At 33.3% G+C, this 17,750-nt stretch overlaps 1 protein-coding gene across 1 annotated transcript; it reads left to right on the forward strand.

The window, feature by feature from the left end:
* Window positions 1-15,940: 15,940 nt before the first annotated feature.
* On the forward strand, window positions 15,941-17,458 carry LOC137614855 (uncharacterized). Its single transcript, XM_068344514.1, has 3 exons — window positions 15,941-16,091; window positions 16,264-16,698; window positions 17,346-17,458. The coding sequence occupies exons 1-3, from the start codon at window positions 15,941-15,943 to the stop codon at window positions 17,456-17,458; spliced, it is 699 nt and encodes a 232-aa protein (XP_068200615.1).
* Window positions 17,459-17,750: the final 292 nt, after the last annotated feature.

A 17,750-nucleotide genomic window follows, 5' to 3' on the forward strand; every position in this document is an offset into this window, starting at 1 on the left:
AAATTTGGAGGTTTATGAGTAGAAGGGTCTTTTTATAGTATCATTATTGAATTTTTAAGTAATAAAATGCAAAGAGTTGTTGAATGGCAACAGAGCTAGTATAGGAATGAAATATCTGGTGTTCCTCAGGATAGTTTTCTTGGCCTTTTACTTTTTTTACTATATACATATCAAATATGGTTTATGCAAGCTCGTTGTATATCCAGATGATGTTACTCTCTTAGCTTCAAGTATATCTCCCGAATGTAGATAAGGGTTTGCTGAATCCTTTAATAAAGAGTTGCCTAAAATTAGTGCTGTGCTCAAATTATGGCGCAAAATATGATTGTAAGTAGGTAGAGGATAATGGCTATTCAACACACAGGATCTAAGCATTAACAATGACTATCTTTTAAACTCAATATGACTCTTGAAATTTTAGATGTATATATATATATATATATATATATATATATATATATATATATATATATATATATATATATATATATATATATATATATATATATATATATATACACACACATAAATATGCATAGTCCCGTGGTCTGCAAACCAAAATATTATATTGTATATTTATGCTGGTAAGTTACCAACCTCTCGAGTTTTAAACTCACCTGTTTATTTTTGCATGAATCTGTACATTAAAGAATATTAATACCCGAGCTCTGTGATAATTATAAAATTCCTAGACCGCAATATATAAAAACACTGAATATCCAATGGTCTCTCAAGTGCCCTCAAAGCAAAATGGGCAATTATAATTGAGAACTATTCAAATAACCTCGCATTTCGATTATTTAACAAGGAAAAAAGAAATGTTACATCCTAAGAATTATGTAATTACTTGACACGAAATATTAAATCCATATAAAGCATTAGACTGGGACAAAAGGAATAAATACATATGCAATCACTTGTTTCACTGGAAATTTAATATCACACCAACATTCAATCTTGATACTTAATGAAGATTGATAACCTTTAACATTCTAAGGATTAAACTCTTAAAGAAATTTCATAAAGTAATTAATAAACTTACAAGTTTTAACTTGCACGACGTAAATCAGATAGCAATACAAATATACTTCACATTTCCTCACAAACCTTTCAGGGCTGGCTACAGAAATGGATATAACACCAGTACCCGTCATGACACAATAAATTGAAAACACCTTCAAAGTCTTCCTTAACGTTTCAGCACACTACACATGTTGTATGTTTTATTTAAACTTATACACTTTGGAGAGGATACCCACGAGGCTCTTGAGAGGAGGATGCGGGCTCTTTTAGAGGATAGGCTGGTTCTCACCTTCATATATGCATCCCTGGGGGCACATGTATATGAACTTAGTAAGTTCTAGATTATTCTAAATAGATAAGAATTCAGGGGAACAAACCTTGCTTTCAGGCAACTCTCTCTCTCAGATGCTCCACCTACTCACCTTTCGGGAACCTTTCGAAACACGTGGCAAATACAAGAATTACATATTTACTCACAAAAATGATGCAATACTTCATAAAAACATAAAAGAAAATTACATAAGCCCTCGTTCATACCTTGTAAAGTCTTATAACACCCTTAAACACAGTTCCTTTCATGTAGATATAAGTTTTGTATGTAAATTACGTAAGACTTTCGTTGTTGATTTCATTGTATTCTTCATTCAAATCATTATATGTAAATTTACGTTATTTTTAAGAATTAACTTTTTATTTCACATACTGTATTTTTGTTATGAAGTCTTATGTAACTGTTAAAGAGTGATATATGATCCATACAAGATAAGGGCTTATATAAATGTTTTTATAATTTTATTGGATATTGCGTCATGTTTGTGAGAAAATACGCGATTTACCAGTGGTTTTGTAAGGTTCTTGAAAACTCAAGCAGAAGTTTTTATCCTTTTTTTACCGAGAACGATAGGTGGGCGGAGCAGCTGAGAGAGAGAGAGAGTTGTCCGTAAGTAAGGTTCGTCCCCCTAAATTTTTTATCTAAAGTGTATATTTGCCGTTGCCAGGAGCCAGCCCCCAAGCTGCGAAAATGGTCTATTTGGAGTATTCTAGAAGTTAACAAGTTCATTAATATGAGCCCCCAGTGATATATAGCAGCAGAAGAGAAGCAGCATGTCCTGTGACGAGCGAAAGTATATTCTCTCTCTTTCAAAGTGCCTATAGTGTGTCCTCTCCAAAGTGACTTTGTGCCCCAGTGTGTATCGTGTGTTACGTGTTAAAACGTTGCTGTAAATTTGTCAGAGATTTTAAATTTTTTGTGTTGTGGTGAGTGCTGGTAGTAGGTAAAATTTAATTTCAAGTGAAATCAGTGTTTGTATAATTTTCTGAGCGTGATTATTTCTTTTGTCTTAGTCTAAGTTTCTATTCAGATTTAATATTTCAAGGCAAATGATTATATAATTTTCAGAGTGTAACATTTCTTTTGCCTTAATCTAAGTTTTGTTCAGACTTAACATTTCGAGTGATTTATTTTCTTATGTAAATTCTTTCAAGAATATATCTATTTTTGTAAACAGTATATTATTTCAATTTCCAGTGTTTATTTCAGTACTGATCATACCCCTGTTAAAAAATTAAAGTAAGAGGTTGTTGGAAGAGATTGTTAAAATGATTACCCAGTTTGGTTTTGAGTCTACATAAGAGACCTTTGGATATTCAGTGTTTTTATGTATTGCTGTCTGAGAGTTATATAACTGTGTTAGAGCTTGGGTAATAATATCTTCAAATATACCATATTTAATGTAAAAATAAACAGGTGAGTTATGAACTCGAGAGGTCGTGTAGCTTGCCAGCCGTAATATATATATATATATATATATGTATATATATATATATATATATATATATATATATATATATATATATATATATATATATATATATATATATATATATATATATATATATATATATTGGTGTGCTACTGTCTTAAGCACACATTTGAGTATGAGTTGTTTTCAAATGTATTTGAATGGTTTACTGAACACATTTTAGTAGTTTTTAAGTTTTATTGTGAATAACAACTGAGTTAAACATCTCCATCACTGGAGGAAGCTGTGTTGGTCCACATGACCAATTCTGGTGAAGTTTAGATAAGAACTGAACAAATTACTGATATCCCAAAAATCGTACACTTGCTTTAATTTGGATAAGTGACGGAATCGGAAGACACCTGCATCCGGTGACGTCACAAACTTTCACACGAAGAGACAATGTGTTGACACTAAGAAAGAATGACAACTTAGCATCTTACATCCTGTACACAATTTGAGTTGACCATAGCAAATCTCACGGCCAGCTCTTCCAACCAACATGACATATTACGTCATTTGTTTTAAACATGTAATATTACTATTCTAAATATTACATAAGCTCGGCCAGCTATCTCAATTAATTTACAAAAATTTAACAACAAGCCGAAACATGGTTATTAGGTGTGACTGGACATACGTATCATTCATTGTCCAAAACTAGCTATATCCAACTGAGGACGAATGTCCAAATAGGCACATCAAAACTAATAACAATAATGCATACAAAAAAGATATTACCAAAGCAAAAAGAAAAATGCATGATAAAACCAAGATCATATATATGGTACATTACTAGCAAATGATTACATGGTACCAAAAAACAAAACAAATTCTGACTTACAAATGATTCGGTAACTTGATAAAGAATAATTGTTACCTTTGTCAGAAACAAGATACTCAATTTTTAGTGCACAAATACGAATTCCTGGTACGTACACGTACCACGGTTTCGTACATATATATATATATATATATATATATATATATATATATATATATATATATATATATATATATATTTATATATAGGGCTGATACATTTTATTAGATGCCCATAGATTCTGTTATATATCTTATATTTTTTTCTTTTTTTTTTTTTTCTCTTTTCTTTTTTAACATTCCGGCTTATATATTTTTATTAGATGCCGAGAGAAAAAAATGATTTATATCCTTTTTTATTTTATTTATTTTTTTAAATGTTATTTTAAATGTATTTTTAACAATGCAAATGTAGAGAATTTCTTTAATTACATATTACTAGCGTACTAATCAGCTTTTCATACAAACATCATCCTGACAAATTACTCCCTTAGCGAATGAGGTGGCCACTCATACAGCTTTGAACTGGATCAAGTAAGGGGTATTGTCAGGGCTATTCAACTCGTTCCTTTGTAGCTGCTTGCTGTGCCGTAACCTACGCCAAACAAGGATGTTCACGGCGATAAAAATTATCGCCGTTCCAAATAAACCTGCTAGTAATATAGGGTGAAGAATCTCTTTGTAAGTCGGCGACAGGTGGTCCTTTTCGGTAAGTTTCATTAAGCGTTTCGCCACACTTCCTTTATAGGGGAGAGGAAGTGCGGGCGTTGTAGAGGTCCACGTGAAGTTCGCGAAGTAAGCACGTTCTCTGATGATTGTCCGTAGGCCAGTCACCATGGAATTCGGGGAAGTCCCGATACAGCCATCTGCTGCGACGAAGATGTGGTTGAAGGATGTGGATCCGTCAGGGCATGATACATTGAAGCCGTCCTTGTCGTATCGTATCCACGAGCCATTATTTAGTCTGCAATTGAATTCCTTATTGTCAAAGGGATAAAGCTTATCCAGACAATTTTCACTTGTATGGGAGAGAGCACCGTCTAGCACTATACCTAACTCGCATGAATCCATCAAGTTTTTACGGAATTCAAATGAGTCAGCTGTACATATTTTTCTATCCATTGTGTCTGAACAGTGAGTTAATTGATTTAAGTCTTTAATGACCGTATATGTTTCCTTGTCTGGGGAAATCAATACGTGTCCTGTCAAACTGGATATTACTGGATTTGAGTGATTCGTCATGAAAGTCGGAAATGGTGATATCCTGTAAGATTGCCAGGCATCAGAAGAATCAAAGGGAATTGTAATCCTAACCTTGTTATTATCTACGTTTACTGTAATTAGGCTGTAATAAAATTCTAACCTATGTTCGTCTAACAAAGGAACATAGCCTAGTTTATCCCTAGTGTTCTCCAGAACTAATTTTAAGTAACGTATAGGCAACAAATGGGGCGACAATACACCTTTAGTTGCTAACGTGATAGCTTCTACATAATCCTTGGATTTCTCAATGAAATGTGCAATTCTGTTATGTATGTGATCTATCTTTGAATCATAATATGTTAATGTTGCTAACAAATCCTGTACTTCCATAATTTGAACGATATTATCTGAATGTTCATTTAACAAATCCATAATTTTATTGATTGAAGCTAACTGATCCCTTAGTTCTGACATAATCAATTCATCTTTATGAGTCAAGAACTCAATTTTCTTATTTTGATTACTAATTTTAAGACGATTGGAAAGTCCTAAACCTAAACTTGCAACAGACCCAAAGATGCTTAATGCAGCATAAATGAACGGATTCCGTCTTTCTTTTTGTTCGTGTCCTACAGTCCACATCAAAAGGTCATAAGCCAAAGATCCTGTCTCTCCAGTCTTATTTTTCAAGTCATCAGATAGCATCTCTGCAACTTTTAATGTTGATCCAAGCAAACTCTTAGTAGTCAAATGAAAATGTCTCCTATGCAACTCATCCAATGATGCAGAAAACCTTGAAATGGCGGTTCTTAAGTTAGTGACATCATTCTCTTGAAGAAAAATTGCTTGCATATGCACTTCGACAATTACGTTGGTTGATGTAATAAAAATGTCTTCTTGTCTTTCAACTATATTGCCATATTTAAAATATATATTCTTAGTCTTAGAACTCATCCCATACGAAAAAAATGTCTGAGCGAACAATATCACTCCCAACAACAAAAAATTCATCTTGGAAACCTGTAACGAGAAAAAACATATGTAATTACTCCTGTATTAAAAAGAAAACTTTTTAGTTACAAAAATTAAAATTTTTCCTCACTTCTTTTTAATTTCTTATGTGAGACAATGGTACTATTCTCTCATCCGTGGGTTGGGCTACGTTTTGAATTCTAAACCTATTGGCCGTTAATATTTCCAAAATGTTAAATGGGCCTTCAAACTTAGGTGTTAGTTTATAGTTGAGCCCTTTTCTGACATTGATTTGAATATAGATGTTATCACCCACGGTATATGTTTTAGTTGGTTTCGCTATTTTATCATGATTCCTTTTCATTATGATTTGTGATTCTTCTAAATTCTTTCGAAGGATATCATATCGACTTATACTTGCATTTATACATTCTTTTAAAGGATTTGATAGATTAGTTGTAGGCGTTAATACATGGAAAGGTGTTCTAACTGGGGTACCATACAATGCTTCATGCGGTGACATTTTAATTGATATATGATATGAATGATTCAGAGTACTCAGTGCCGCCGGTATTGCAATATCCCAGTTGGGGTCTGATCCCCCTAGTGTTACCCTTAATATATTTAATATCTTCCTATTTGCTCTTTCCACTAGCCCATTCGACTCTGGGTGATATATCATGGTATTAACCTTCTTTATGTTGAGGAATTCACACAATGAGATAAGAAAGTGATTATTAAATTCACCACCCGAGTCTGAGATTATCATGTGTGGAATTCCATGTTTACAAATGTAACACTCGTAAAACTTCCTAGCGCATTCAATCGCAGTTTTAGTTTTAAGCGCTATTAGTTCTGTATATCGAGTTAAAGCATCTATAATCACTAAGAGGTGCTTATTTCCTCTGTCTGACTCGTAAAATCCTGTTAACAAATCTAAATGTATTCTTTCAAAGGGTTGATTGGGAACAGGATAAGCTCCTAAGCTAACAGGTGTTTTCGTATGCCCTTTGTTTTCCTGACATGTGCGACAATTAGCTATGTGTCTTTTTATATCTGTAAGCATTGTATGCCAATAAAACAATGATTTGGCTTTCTGTGACATTAATGAGAACCCAGGGTGTCCATGTAATGGATTTGAATGCAACCAATTCAGGACAGTGGAAACAAGTGAGTTTGGTACTACTACCTGGTCGTTAGTTACATGTGGTGTATTGCGGGTTTTCCTTGTCACAGTCCTACACAGAATATTATCTTTGATTACATAATTCTGCTGCTTATACTTTATATATTCTTTTTCTTTATGATTGCCTTTCAAAGCATTTATAATTGTTTCTATTTTCTGATCTTTTCTTTGCTCAGTCTGTAACAATTCAGCACTCCAGCCTAAATCTTCTTGTTCAGATATTGTTTTTACAATAGGCATGGATGTTGATATATCTATTAATTCAGCTAAAGACTCCGTACAAGATGACACGGGGTTGCGTGATAATGCATCCGCAATGATATTAGCTTTCCCAGGTAAATACCCGATTCTTGCGCCAAAATCTTGAATGATTAAATGCCACCGAGTTCGTTTAGGGCTGTGATTGAAGCCTTTAAAGAACTCTGTTAGTGGTTTATGGTCAGTAAGAACCTTAACGGGATAACCGTAAATTATGAACTTAAAATGCACTAGCGAATTAACAATAGCTAGTCCTTCCTTGTCTATTACTGCATACTTACTTTCGGAAGTTCTCAATTTTCGAGAATAGAAAGCTATCGGGAAAAACTGTTTATCATATTGCTGAAGCAATACCCCTCCTACTCCTAAGTCTGAGGCATCTGTTGCAATGAAGAATTCCTTACCGAAGTCAGGAAATTTTAAGATAGGAGAACTACACAGTTCATCTTTCAAAGTATTAAACGCCTGTTGATGTTGCTCAGACCATATGAAATCTACGCCCTTCTTCGTAAGATCAGTTAAAGGAGCGGCTATTATTGAATAGTTGCGTATAAAACGTCTGTAATATCCACTACAACCCAGAAATTGCTGTATTCCCTTGACATTAGTAGGTATGGGAAAATTACGTATAGCCGACACCTTACCATGGACTACTTTAAGACCTTGGCTTGACACCATGAAACCCAAATATATTAATTCTGTTTTGAAAAATTCACACTTACTAATCTTTACCCTTAAGTTATGTTGTCTTAATCTCTGTAGTACTAGTTCTAACTTACGTAGATGTTCTTCTAAGGTGTTGGAAAAGATTACAAGATCATCCATATAGGCATGCAATATATCCCCTAACAAGTCTCCAAACACTATGTTAATCATTCTTGTAAATGTTATAGGAGCACAACGTAAACCAAAAGGTATCCGTAAAAATTCATAATGTCCCCTGGCTGTGCTGAAGGCTGTGTATGGGATACTATCTTCTTCTAATGATATCTGGTGAAAGCCTTTAAGTAAGTCCAAACTGGTAAAATATTTATTCTGACCTAACAAAGACAAAATATCGTCAGTACATGGCACTGGGAATCGATCAGGGATCGTTTCCTCGTTTAGACGACGAAAGTCGACGCAGATACGCCATGTTCGATCTTTTTTCGGTACAACTATTAAAGGAAAATTATAAGGGCTATTTGATTTTCTAATGACTCCTTCCTCTAACATTTTACCTACTTCATCATTTATTTCATTCTGGAATTTCATAGGGAGTCTGTACGAGGGTACATATATAATTTTCTGTTTGTCTTTTAACCTTATTTGATGCTCGATCACATCTGTTTTTCCTAAGGATCCATCCGTAGTGGAAAAGACATCTGAATATTTATTTAAAAGTTCAAAAATTTTCTGCTGAATTTCTTCGCCTTGAATGTCCTTACTGATTTTATTTTTAATAGATCGTAAAAGGGATTCATCCGCAACTGATTGAGAGTGATTGATTTCAGCAACGGTAAGAATACGATGTTTATAAACTTCTACATCCAAGATATGTTGATTTTTGTGAATTACTAAAGTGTTATTTAAATTATTACAGACTTCGATATTACATTGCTGATGTGAGCCTACTGTATAAATAGCTTGTGTGACAGACAATCCGTTGGTTTTCAAAGTATCGGAAAGGATTGATATTTCAGATCCCGGTAGTGTTTTCTTTATTTGCACTATTAAATTCGAAGGGATGTTTGGTTCGATATATTGCGTGCAAGATGATATTACGGGTGAACGAGAATTCTGCTGGGTCGCGTATATTATTTCTTTATTAGTGAGACAAGTTATTGGTTCTTCAACGTACGTTACGGTTACATTTGTCGTCTCCTTTTTATCCAAAACTGACTTTAAAGTATCAGAAGACTTATAGAATTTCCCTTTGATATACACGCCGTGCTTTGCAGGAGCTAAGATAATGTTTTGATTTCCCATAGATGGGTATCCTATAATTACAGCTGGATACATATTAATGTTTTTCACAACAACAAATGTATCGGCAAACGTGCGATTACCGACTCTGAACTGAATATGAGTTATGCCTATGACGTTTAATTCATTATTTCCTATACCTGAAAGTCTGATTCCTGATTTTTCAATCGGAAAGTTCGAAAACAACAAATGATGCGTCTTCAAATCCATAATATTACGTGGACTACCAGAGTCAAAAAATAACGTAAAGGATTTGTGTTCTAAATTTACAGCATATAAGGTTGGCCGTAACTCATTTTGGCTTATTATTGTATGAATTCGTTGCAAATCTACGGGAGCATGCACTGTTTTACTTAATTCGGCCGTGTGTTTCATAGGAAAATCTATTGTCTCACAATTATCTGATAAAACATTAAATTGATTATTCAATACTATTGATGTTGACATAAATGACCTTGACCCAACATCACTCTCTTCCCCTCTAGAGTTAACTATGTGGTATTTGCTTTGCTCTGCACATTCTGAAAATTAGGCTGACTTTGCGAGGTCTGGTTTGACGGCCCAGGCTCAGCGATATTTGAAGAAGTGTTTGTTTGTTTCGGACTCTGAACTGCATTGACATTTTGTTGTTTCTTCTTATTGTTAAAATGAGGATTTTTCTTTTTATTTCCATATGGAACTGACTGTGGAATTGACTGTGTATTTCTAGGATATTGTTGTGTCTTACGCGCGTAACATTGACTATAAGAATGTGATCCTGTGTTGTGAACTGAACAAAATTTCGTTCTACAGTCTGCGCTTATGTGACCTTGACGTTTGCAGTTGTAACACGTCACTCCCGCTACTGGATTATTAATTACGTTCACTGTTTGTGGTTTTGTTTCATTCTTAGCAAAAACTTGAGTTAACACGGGATCGAGATCTGGACACTTGGACATGTGCTTCTTTATCTGTTTATAGACATCCAATTCCGTACTTGCAAGCATTAACTTCTTATCAAAGCACCGCACTAAAGCTTCAGGCAACATAAGTGTCATGCAAGTTAAATACATTAATCGTAAAAAATCTTTCACGGAGATATTATCGTTAGTAACCCAAGTGGAATTACCTAAAATGTCCTGATATTCGTTAAGCCTATCAGCTATGAGAGCTGCTCTCTCAACAACATTAAGCCGATTCATAGTGGCTTGATTAAGTGTATTTCGTAACGTTAACACTACATCCAAAGCTTCCTCTCCCCCATAGATCGCGCGTAACCTAACTTTGAAATCATCCCAAGTAACTGCTTCCTGAAATGAAACACCTCTTAAATACGCACTCGCATCCCCCTAAGAAAAATCTATAAAACTTTTAGCTTCTTGTAATTGTACAAAAGGATCTACGATTTGTTTGGCATTTAAATGGGCATCAACGGATGAAATCCATGACTCCACATTTTGTGGCAAGAACCCGTTGACACGGCCTTGAAAAGGAAGGATTGCTGACCTGGCATTTACAAGCGTCACAATTGGAGGAGGATTAGCCTGGCCTACACCACTAGGTCCAGGGGTAGGGCTGACAGGAGGAGCCATGACTGCTGTATTCTTTTTTTTTCTATCTCTTTGACCCCTTTCAATCCTATCAAAATATCTATATGAGTACAGACGCCCACTGCGTAAACGCATATGTATAATAAAATTCCCCCAACAATGTTACTAATCCCAATACATTTCCCCCCAAGAGTTTATGAAAGAAAAAGGAATTAGCACAAAGAAAGAAAAATTCTAAATGAGAATTCGGAGTTTCTTATAACAAAGTTTAGGAATTCACTCACCCCAGTAATATTTGACTAACGACTTGTGATAACTACACTTCACTGCACAAACTGAAATGAATACAAAATCTCTGTACTTAGCTTATATATGAAGTCGAGTCGTCTCTCTCTCTCTCTCTCTTGATGTTTTGTTAGCGATGTCTCGTTCTAGTTTCTTGTAGAATGTAGGTCTTCCTGGATATGTTTTGCAATAGTTGAATGCCAGTCCTTGGGTTTCCTAGGATGTTGATTGAAGATTCTATTTGTATACTAACATATGTTGGTGTTAGCATTTTCGTTGGACTTAGTCAAAATTGTAGATTCTTGTAGATAGTTTTATTTTGAAGTCTTGAAGATCATTCTCTGGTTTCACAGCTTTTATGTTGAAGTCTTGAAGATATATCTCTGGTTTTACAGCTATTTATTTTGAAGTCTTGAAGAGTTTAACCGCTGTCTTTGAGTTTAATCGCTGCCACCATTTATTGGTGTGCTACTGTCTTAAGCACACATTTGAGTATGAGTTGTTTTCAAATGTATTTGAATGGTTTACTGAACACATTTTAGTAGTTTTTAAGTTTTATTGTGAATAACAACTGAGTTAAACATCTCCATCACTGGAGGAAGCTGTGTTGGTCCACATGACCAATTCTGGTGAAGTTTAGATAAGAACTGAACAAATTACTGATATCCCAAAAATCGTACACTTGCTTTAATTTGGATAAGTGACGGAATCGGAAGACACCTGCATCCGGTGACGTCACAAACTTTCACACGAAGAGACAATGTGTTGACACTAAGAAAGAATGACAACTTAGCATCTTACATCCTGTACACAATTTGAGTTGACCATAGCAAATCTCACGGCCAGCTCTTCCAACCAACATGACATATTACGTCATTTGTTTTAAACATGTAATATTACTATTCTAAATATTACATATATATATATATATATATATGCATATATATGTATAAATATATATATATATATATATATATATATATATATATATATATATATATATATATATATATATATATATATATATATATATATATATATATATATATATATATATATATATATATATATATATATGGATGAAAAGCAACACTATATAGTGCTCAAATAGAAACAAATTTATACCTCGTACTTGGATCGAACCCTAGCCCCTTCAAATGAAAGGCCCGGTCGGTTCCAACTATGCCACTAGAGCAGTGATTCTTAACCTTGTTGGAGGTACTGAACCCTGCAAGTGTCATATATACACTCATCGAACCTTTCAAAGTCGGATATATATATATATATATATATATATATATTATATATATATATATATATATATATATATATATATATATATATATATATATATATATATATATATATACATATATATATATATTTATATATTTATATATATATATATATATATATATATATATATATATTTATATATATATTTATATATATTACATATATATATATATATATATATATATATATATATATATATATATATATATATATATATATATATATATATATATATATATATATATATATATATATATGTATACTGTATACACACATACAAATGGGTAAATGAAATAAAGGGGAAAAGAAAAAGAAAGTTACACCTAAATATATCATATATATCAGCATATATTTCAAATTCAAAACATAGATATATATTGTATCAGTGCACAATATGAACCATGCATCATTTGCACACAGCACCACTGTGTTCAAAGAACAATATCAACAAAATATGAACTCCACACAAAAGCAAAAATATAATGTATACATATTGCAAATCAATGTCACTTTCGCTGTTGTCTTTCAGAGACAATTTCAGAAATCCATGGCTTAACTTGGTAAGTGTCACTCTCATATTTGTGTTTATATAACTTCAGCCGAACCCCTGAGACTGGCTCACCGAACCCCTGGGGTTCGATCGAACACAGGTTAAGAACCATTGGAAACCTAACTGCTAACTGCATTTCAGGATTTACTTGGCAAGACATCGGTCTCTTACCAACGAGTTTTCCCCGACTTCCAGGCCCACCAGGTAACACAATTAATAGCTTTTAATTAGAATTACTCCTATGAGTCAATATGGATGAAAATCAACACAATACTGTGCTCAAATAGAAAAAAAATTCTATCTCATTCTGAGATCGAACCCTAGCCCCTTCAAATGAAAGGCCAGGTTGCATCTGGTGGCATGATTGGAAGCGACCTGGCCTCTCATATGAAGAGACTAGGTTTGCAATGTGATTCTTCCGTTTGTGAACATCATTACGCAAATAACTCCTAACCAATTTCAACGAAACTTGGTGTACATGTGGGGCATGACTCAAGGACAAAAACGGTACTTTTTGATTGAAATTAATGGAAGTGCAAGTACGCAGTGTACTTTGAAAACTCTCAAAGTTATTTTTTGTTTGTTTGTACACAACATTACGCAAAAACTACTGAAGCAGTTATAACAAAACTTGATGGACATGTCAGCTATGACAAGAAAAAATCCAGTAAATTTTGAAGAAAATACATCGAAGCACAAGTACGCAGTGGAGTTAAAAGTATAATAAGACTACATGTCGTAGCTAAGGCGGGCTCTCTACTAGTTAACCTCTAGTCCTTTACGAAGTGTAAGTATCAAATTGTAGGATGTTACCTGAATCCAATATGCAACTTTCGTTTTTTTTTTTTTTTTTTTTTTTTTTTTTTTTTACTATCTGCATGTTTAGCTGCATTTGGCATTAAAAGATCACCTTTTCTCTAGGTTCAGTGCCCATCAGTTGACATTATAAAAGTATCGAAGTGGTGAATATATGTAGATAGTCACTTACTGCCATCAGAGACAATAGCTTCAGTTTTGTATTTAAATCGCCTGAAGAGACGGTTACTACATAAGATCTTGCAGTGGAAGTGCCCTGCATATTCGTTTAGCAAAAGCATAGAGTGAACATCAAACTTTATTACTATATCACCCGTACAGAGTCAATGTCTTCGATTTTTTACTGTTTTACCAGGAATTAGAACAAATTTTCCAAAGGATCTTTCTGTTCTTTAATGTTATCAGTTATTTACTACTGTGATCGAGAATCTGAATATTGCATCAGTTCTTTCTTCAGATAAAGAAAAATATTGAAGTTCTTCTGAATCAACTTTCCTTAAATTGATTATGTGTGAAATGAGGTTGAAAATCATCTTGGCCCGAGAAAGACCAACCACGGTCATAGCTGCTTTTAAGGAATGTACACAAGTGCCTAATGTTAAACAGCTTCTGCAGATGCCCGTATTTATACTTTCGACGACCTCTTGTATAGAGCGCTCATTTTCAGCACTAAGGAGAATAATAATAATAATAATAATAATAATAATAATAATAATAATAATAATAATAATAATAATAATAATAATAATAATAATAATAATAATAATAATAATAAAATAAATTACATAAAGCCTACAATTAGTGAGGAATGGTTTTGGGGGTTGGCAATAATGGATATTCATGATTATGTTACAATAGATGTGGACAACAAGGTAGATGATTCTGCTAAGCATAAAAAATAGTCGTTTTCTTGTATGTAACTGATGTGTGTTCACTGTTTTATTTTTTGTATTTTGTATACTAAAAGTCCACATTTGCCATTGTTCGTTTTTTTTTTTATATGACTGAAGATCAGATAAAGCATTACTTTTGCATATTACCGAAGGAAAAAAATATCCTGCTGTGCTCATAAATTTTGTGGACATTGAGTGCCTGTACATTGTAGTATGAAAATTGGGCTTATTGAGATATTAACTCTGCTCTTATGGAAAAGTAATAATAATAATAATAATAATAAAAATAATAATAATAATAATAATAATAATAATAATAATAATAATAATAATAATAATAATAATAATAATAATAATAATAATAATAATAAGAGAAGAAGAAGAAGAATAAGAAGAAGGAGAAAAAGAATATATTTCCATAATTATTATTATTATTATTATTATTATTATTATTATTATTATTATTATTATAATAATAATAATAATAATTATTATTATTATTATTATTATTATTATTATTATTATTATTATTATTATAATTATTATTATTATGTGCACCAAAATGCCTCTAAAATTAATACAAATAGCTGCACTCGCTTGGTTCAACGTCCACTAAAGTGTCTCTCTTATTAAATTCCTGGCTGTGCCCGTATAAAAATATACAGTTGATTTTATTGTAACTTCCATCAGGCTTCTGTTTGCCAGATGTATTCAATTTGTCATTTCTGGTGAAATGTGAGAAACACAATCTTCCACAGATTACATTCACCTTCATAAGTAGATATTTAGTGCCAAGTCAAAAAAGAAAAAGAAAAAAAGAAAAAAAAAGAGAAGAAACAAAAAAATATAGGCACCATACACCCTTGTACTGTAATAAAATTGTAGTTTATATTCATAGAAGTCTATGAAAATCAATATCAGCCACTACAACTTATTTTTTACGAATGAATACACAAAAATCTGAATTTAAAGATGATAACTTTGATTACCTAACTGGTAATTTGTCCTTTTTTTCAGCAAATATTACTTTGATTCCCTTTCGTGATAAAATTTCACCAATAAATGCTGTAAATTTTCTCTTCTTATTTGTAGAAAAAACATTTATCCTAAATAATAAAAGTCTTTTCTTAAAAGAGCCATTTCTGTTCCTCTCCCTCTGAGAATATCAGACAGATCAAGGACAAAAAAATGGAAGAGTTTTATCAAAAGAGGAAAGCATAATAGCTAGATGAAAGGAGTACTTTGAGGAGTTACTAAATGAAGGAAGCCCCAGTGCATTAATAAAAGATGAAAACTCTTAGGAAAGAATAGTCCAGGATATCAGTAAAGAAGAGTTTAAGATGGCTCTGGTTAAAATGAAGAAGGAGAAAGCATTGGGACCTGGTGGAATACCTGCTGAAGTGTGGAAGTGTTTAGGAGAGGAAAGCTTAGACATTATGTGGGATTTAATAACTAAGATATATCGCCAAGAAAGAATGCCAGACATAGAGAGTAATAGCGAAACAGTTCCTAATTACAAAGGGGAAGGGTGATGTGCAGGAGTGTGAGAACTACTGAGGAATTAAACTAATATCACATACAAAGAAAATATATTAGATGATTATAGAAGCAAGATTGAGAATGGGAACCACAATTTGTGAAGAAAAAATTGGTTTTATGCCAGGAAAGAGCATAGTTCATGCAATATTTGCACTACGAAAGACTGTAGAGAAATATAGAGAAAAACAGAAAGTACCACATCTGGTGTTTATTGATTTGGATGAAGTGTATGATAGGGTACCTAGGCAGAAAGTGTGGAGTTGCTTGAGAGAGGAAAGAATTTCTGAAAAGTATGTCAGAATAATGAAAGATATGTATGCAGAGGCAATCTCACAAGTAAGAAGCACTGTTAGAACTACGGAGAAGTTTAAGGTGAGGGTTGATCTCCACATAGGTTCAGCCATTAGCCTCTACGTGTTTGATGTTATCATGGATGTTATAACATCGGAAATTGGAGAAGAGGTGCCTTGGAATGCAATATTTTGTGGTGACATTGTGCTGACTGATCTAACAAGAGTTGTCCAACTCAAGCTAGAAAGATGGAGAGAAGAACTTGAGAGTAGAGGCTTAAAGATAAGAACAAAGGATGTATGTGGACAGGGAACAGTGAAATTAGGTCAAGAAGACATAAAGAACTTTACTTCTTCATATATAGTGGTTCTGTTATGAGTAAAAATGGAAACCTTGATATAGAAGTCAGTCATAGAATTCCGTGAGCATGGATGAACGGAAGAAAGTCATCAGGGATATTTTGTGATAGGAGGATCAGTGCAAAGGTTAATGGAAAGTTTTATAAAAGTTTTGTCAGACAAACCATACTCTATCGGGCAGAGACTAGGCCAATAAAGAAGAAGAAATAAAGAAAAATGGAATTTGCCGAGATAAAAATGTTGAGGGGGATGTGTGGTGTCACAAAATAAGACCTCGAATGAATTAATCATGGGAACAGTCAAAGAATTAGAGGCTTTAAAGAAAGCTCAGGAGAGAAGACTAAAATGTTTTGGTCATGTCAGTAGGAGAGAAGATGAACATGTATGTAAAAGGGTTATGAACATAAAGGTGGAAGGCAGAATAAGGATGGGAAGGCTAAAGTTCAGGTGGAAAGATGAATTATTGAATGGCATGAAGGAAAAGGGTCTAATAAAACAAGATGTACAGGGCTGAACAAGATGGAGAAGGCTGACTAGATACAGTGATCCCATATAGAAATGGGAAAAGCTGAAGAAGAAGAAGAAGAAGAAGAAGAAGAAGAAGAAGAAGAAGAAGAAGAAGAAGAAGAAGAAGAAGAAGTTACTGAACTGAATACTAGATGCAGCTAAGCTACTGTAACGAGTAAATTCAAATTACAATTGTATTATACCTCCCCTATCATCTTAGTCAAGGTTGAGGAGGATGGAGGGAACGTATGCACACTTAACTTTTCATATATGCAGATACATTTAGATTCCATATCCTGAAAGATATAGATTCTTCAATGACCGTAGACCAGTTCTTTGGTAAGAACCTAGCGTAACACCTGCCACATGTTTATTCACAGGTAGTTAGGAGGTTGACAGGAGTCATGACTTTACATCCTCTATAGGAACAAAGTACATTTACATTGACTTTGAC

Source organism: Palaemon carinicauda, chromosome 21 (genome assembly GCF_036898095.1).
Source record: "Palaemon carinicauda isolate YSFRI2023 chromosome 21, ASM3689809v2, whole genome shotgun sequence".
NCBI classification, from domain to species: domain Eukaryota; kingdom Metazoa; phylum Arthropoda; class Malacostraca; order Decapoda; family Palaemonidae; genus Palaemon; species Palaemon carinicauda.

Bases quoted from the DNA above. Each gene is read 5' to 3' on its own strand.
- LOC137614855 (XM_068344514.1), top strand. From the start codon at position 15,941: ATGGCTCTGGTTAAAATGAAGAAGGAGAAAGCATTGGGACCTGGTGGA. The intron at 16,092-16,263 runs GTAATAGCGAAA...GTTTTATGCCAG, and splicing joins AAGAATGCCAGACATAGAGA to GAAAGAGCATAGTTCATGCA. The intron at 16,699-17,345 runs GTAGAGGCTTAA...GATCCCATATAG, and splicing joins ATGGAGAGAAGAACTTGAGA to AAATGGGAAAAGCTGAAGAA.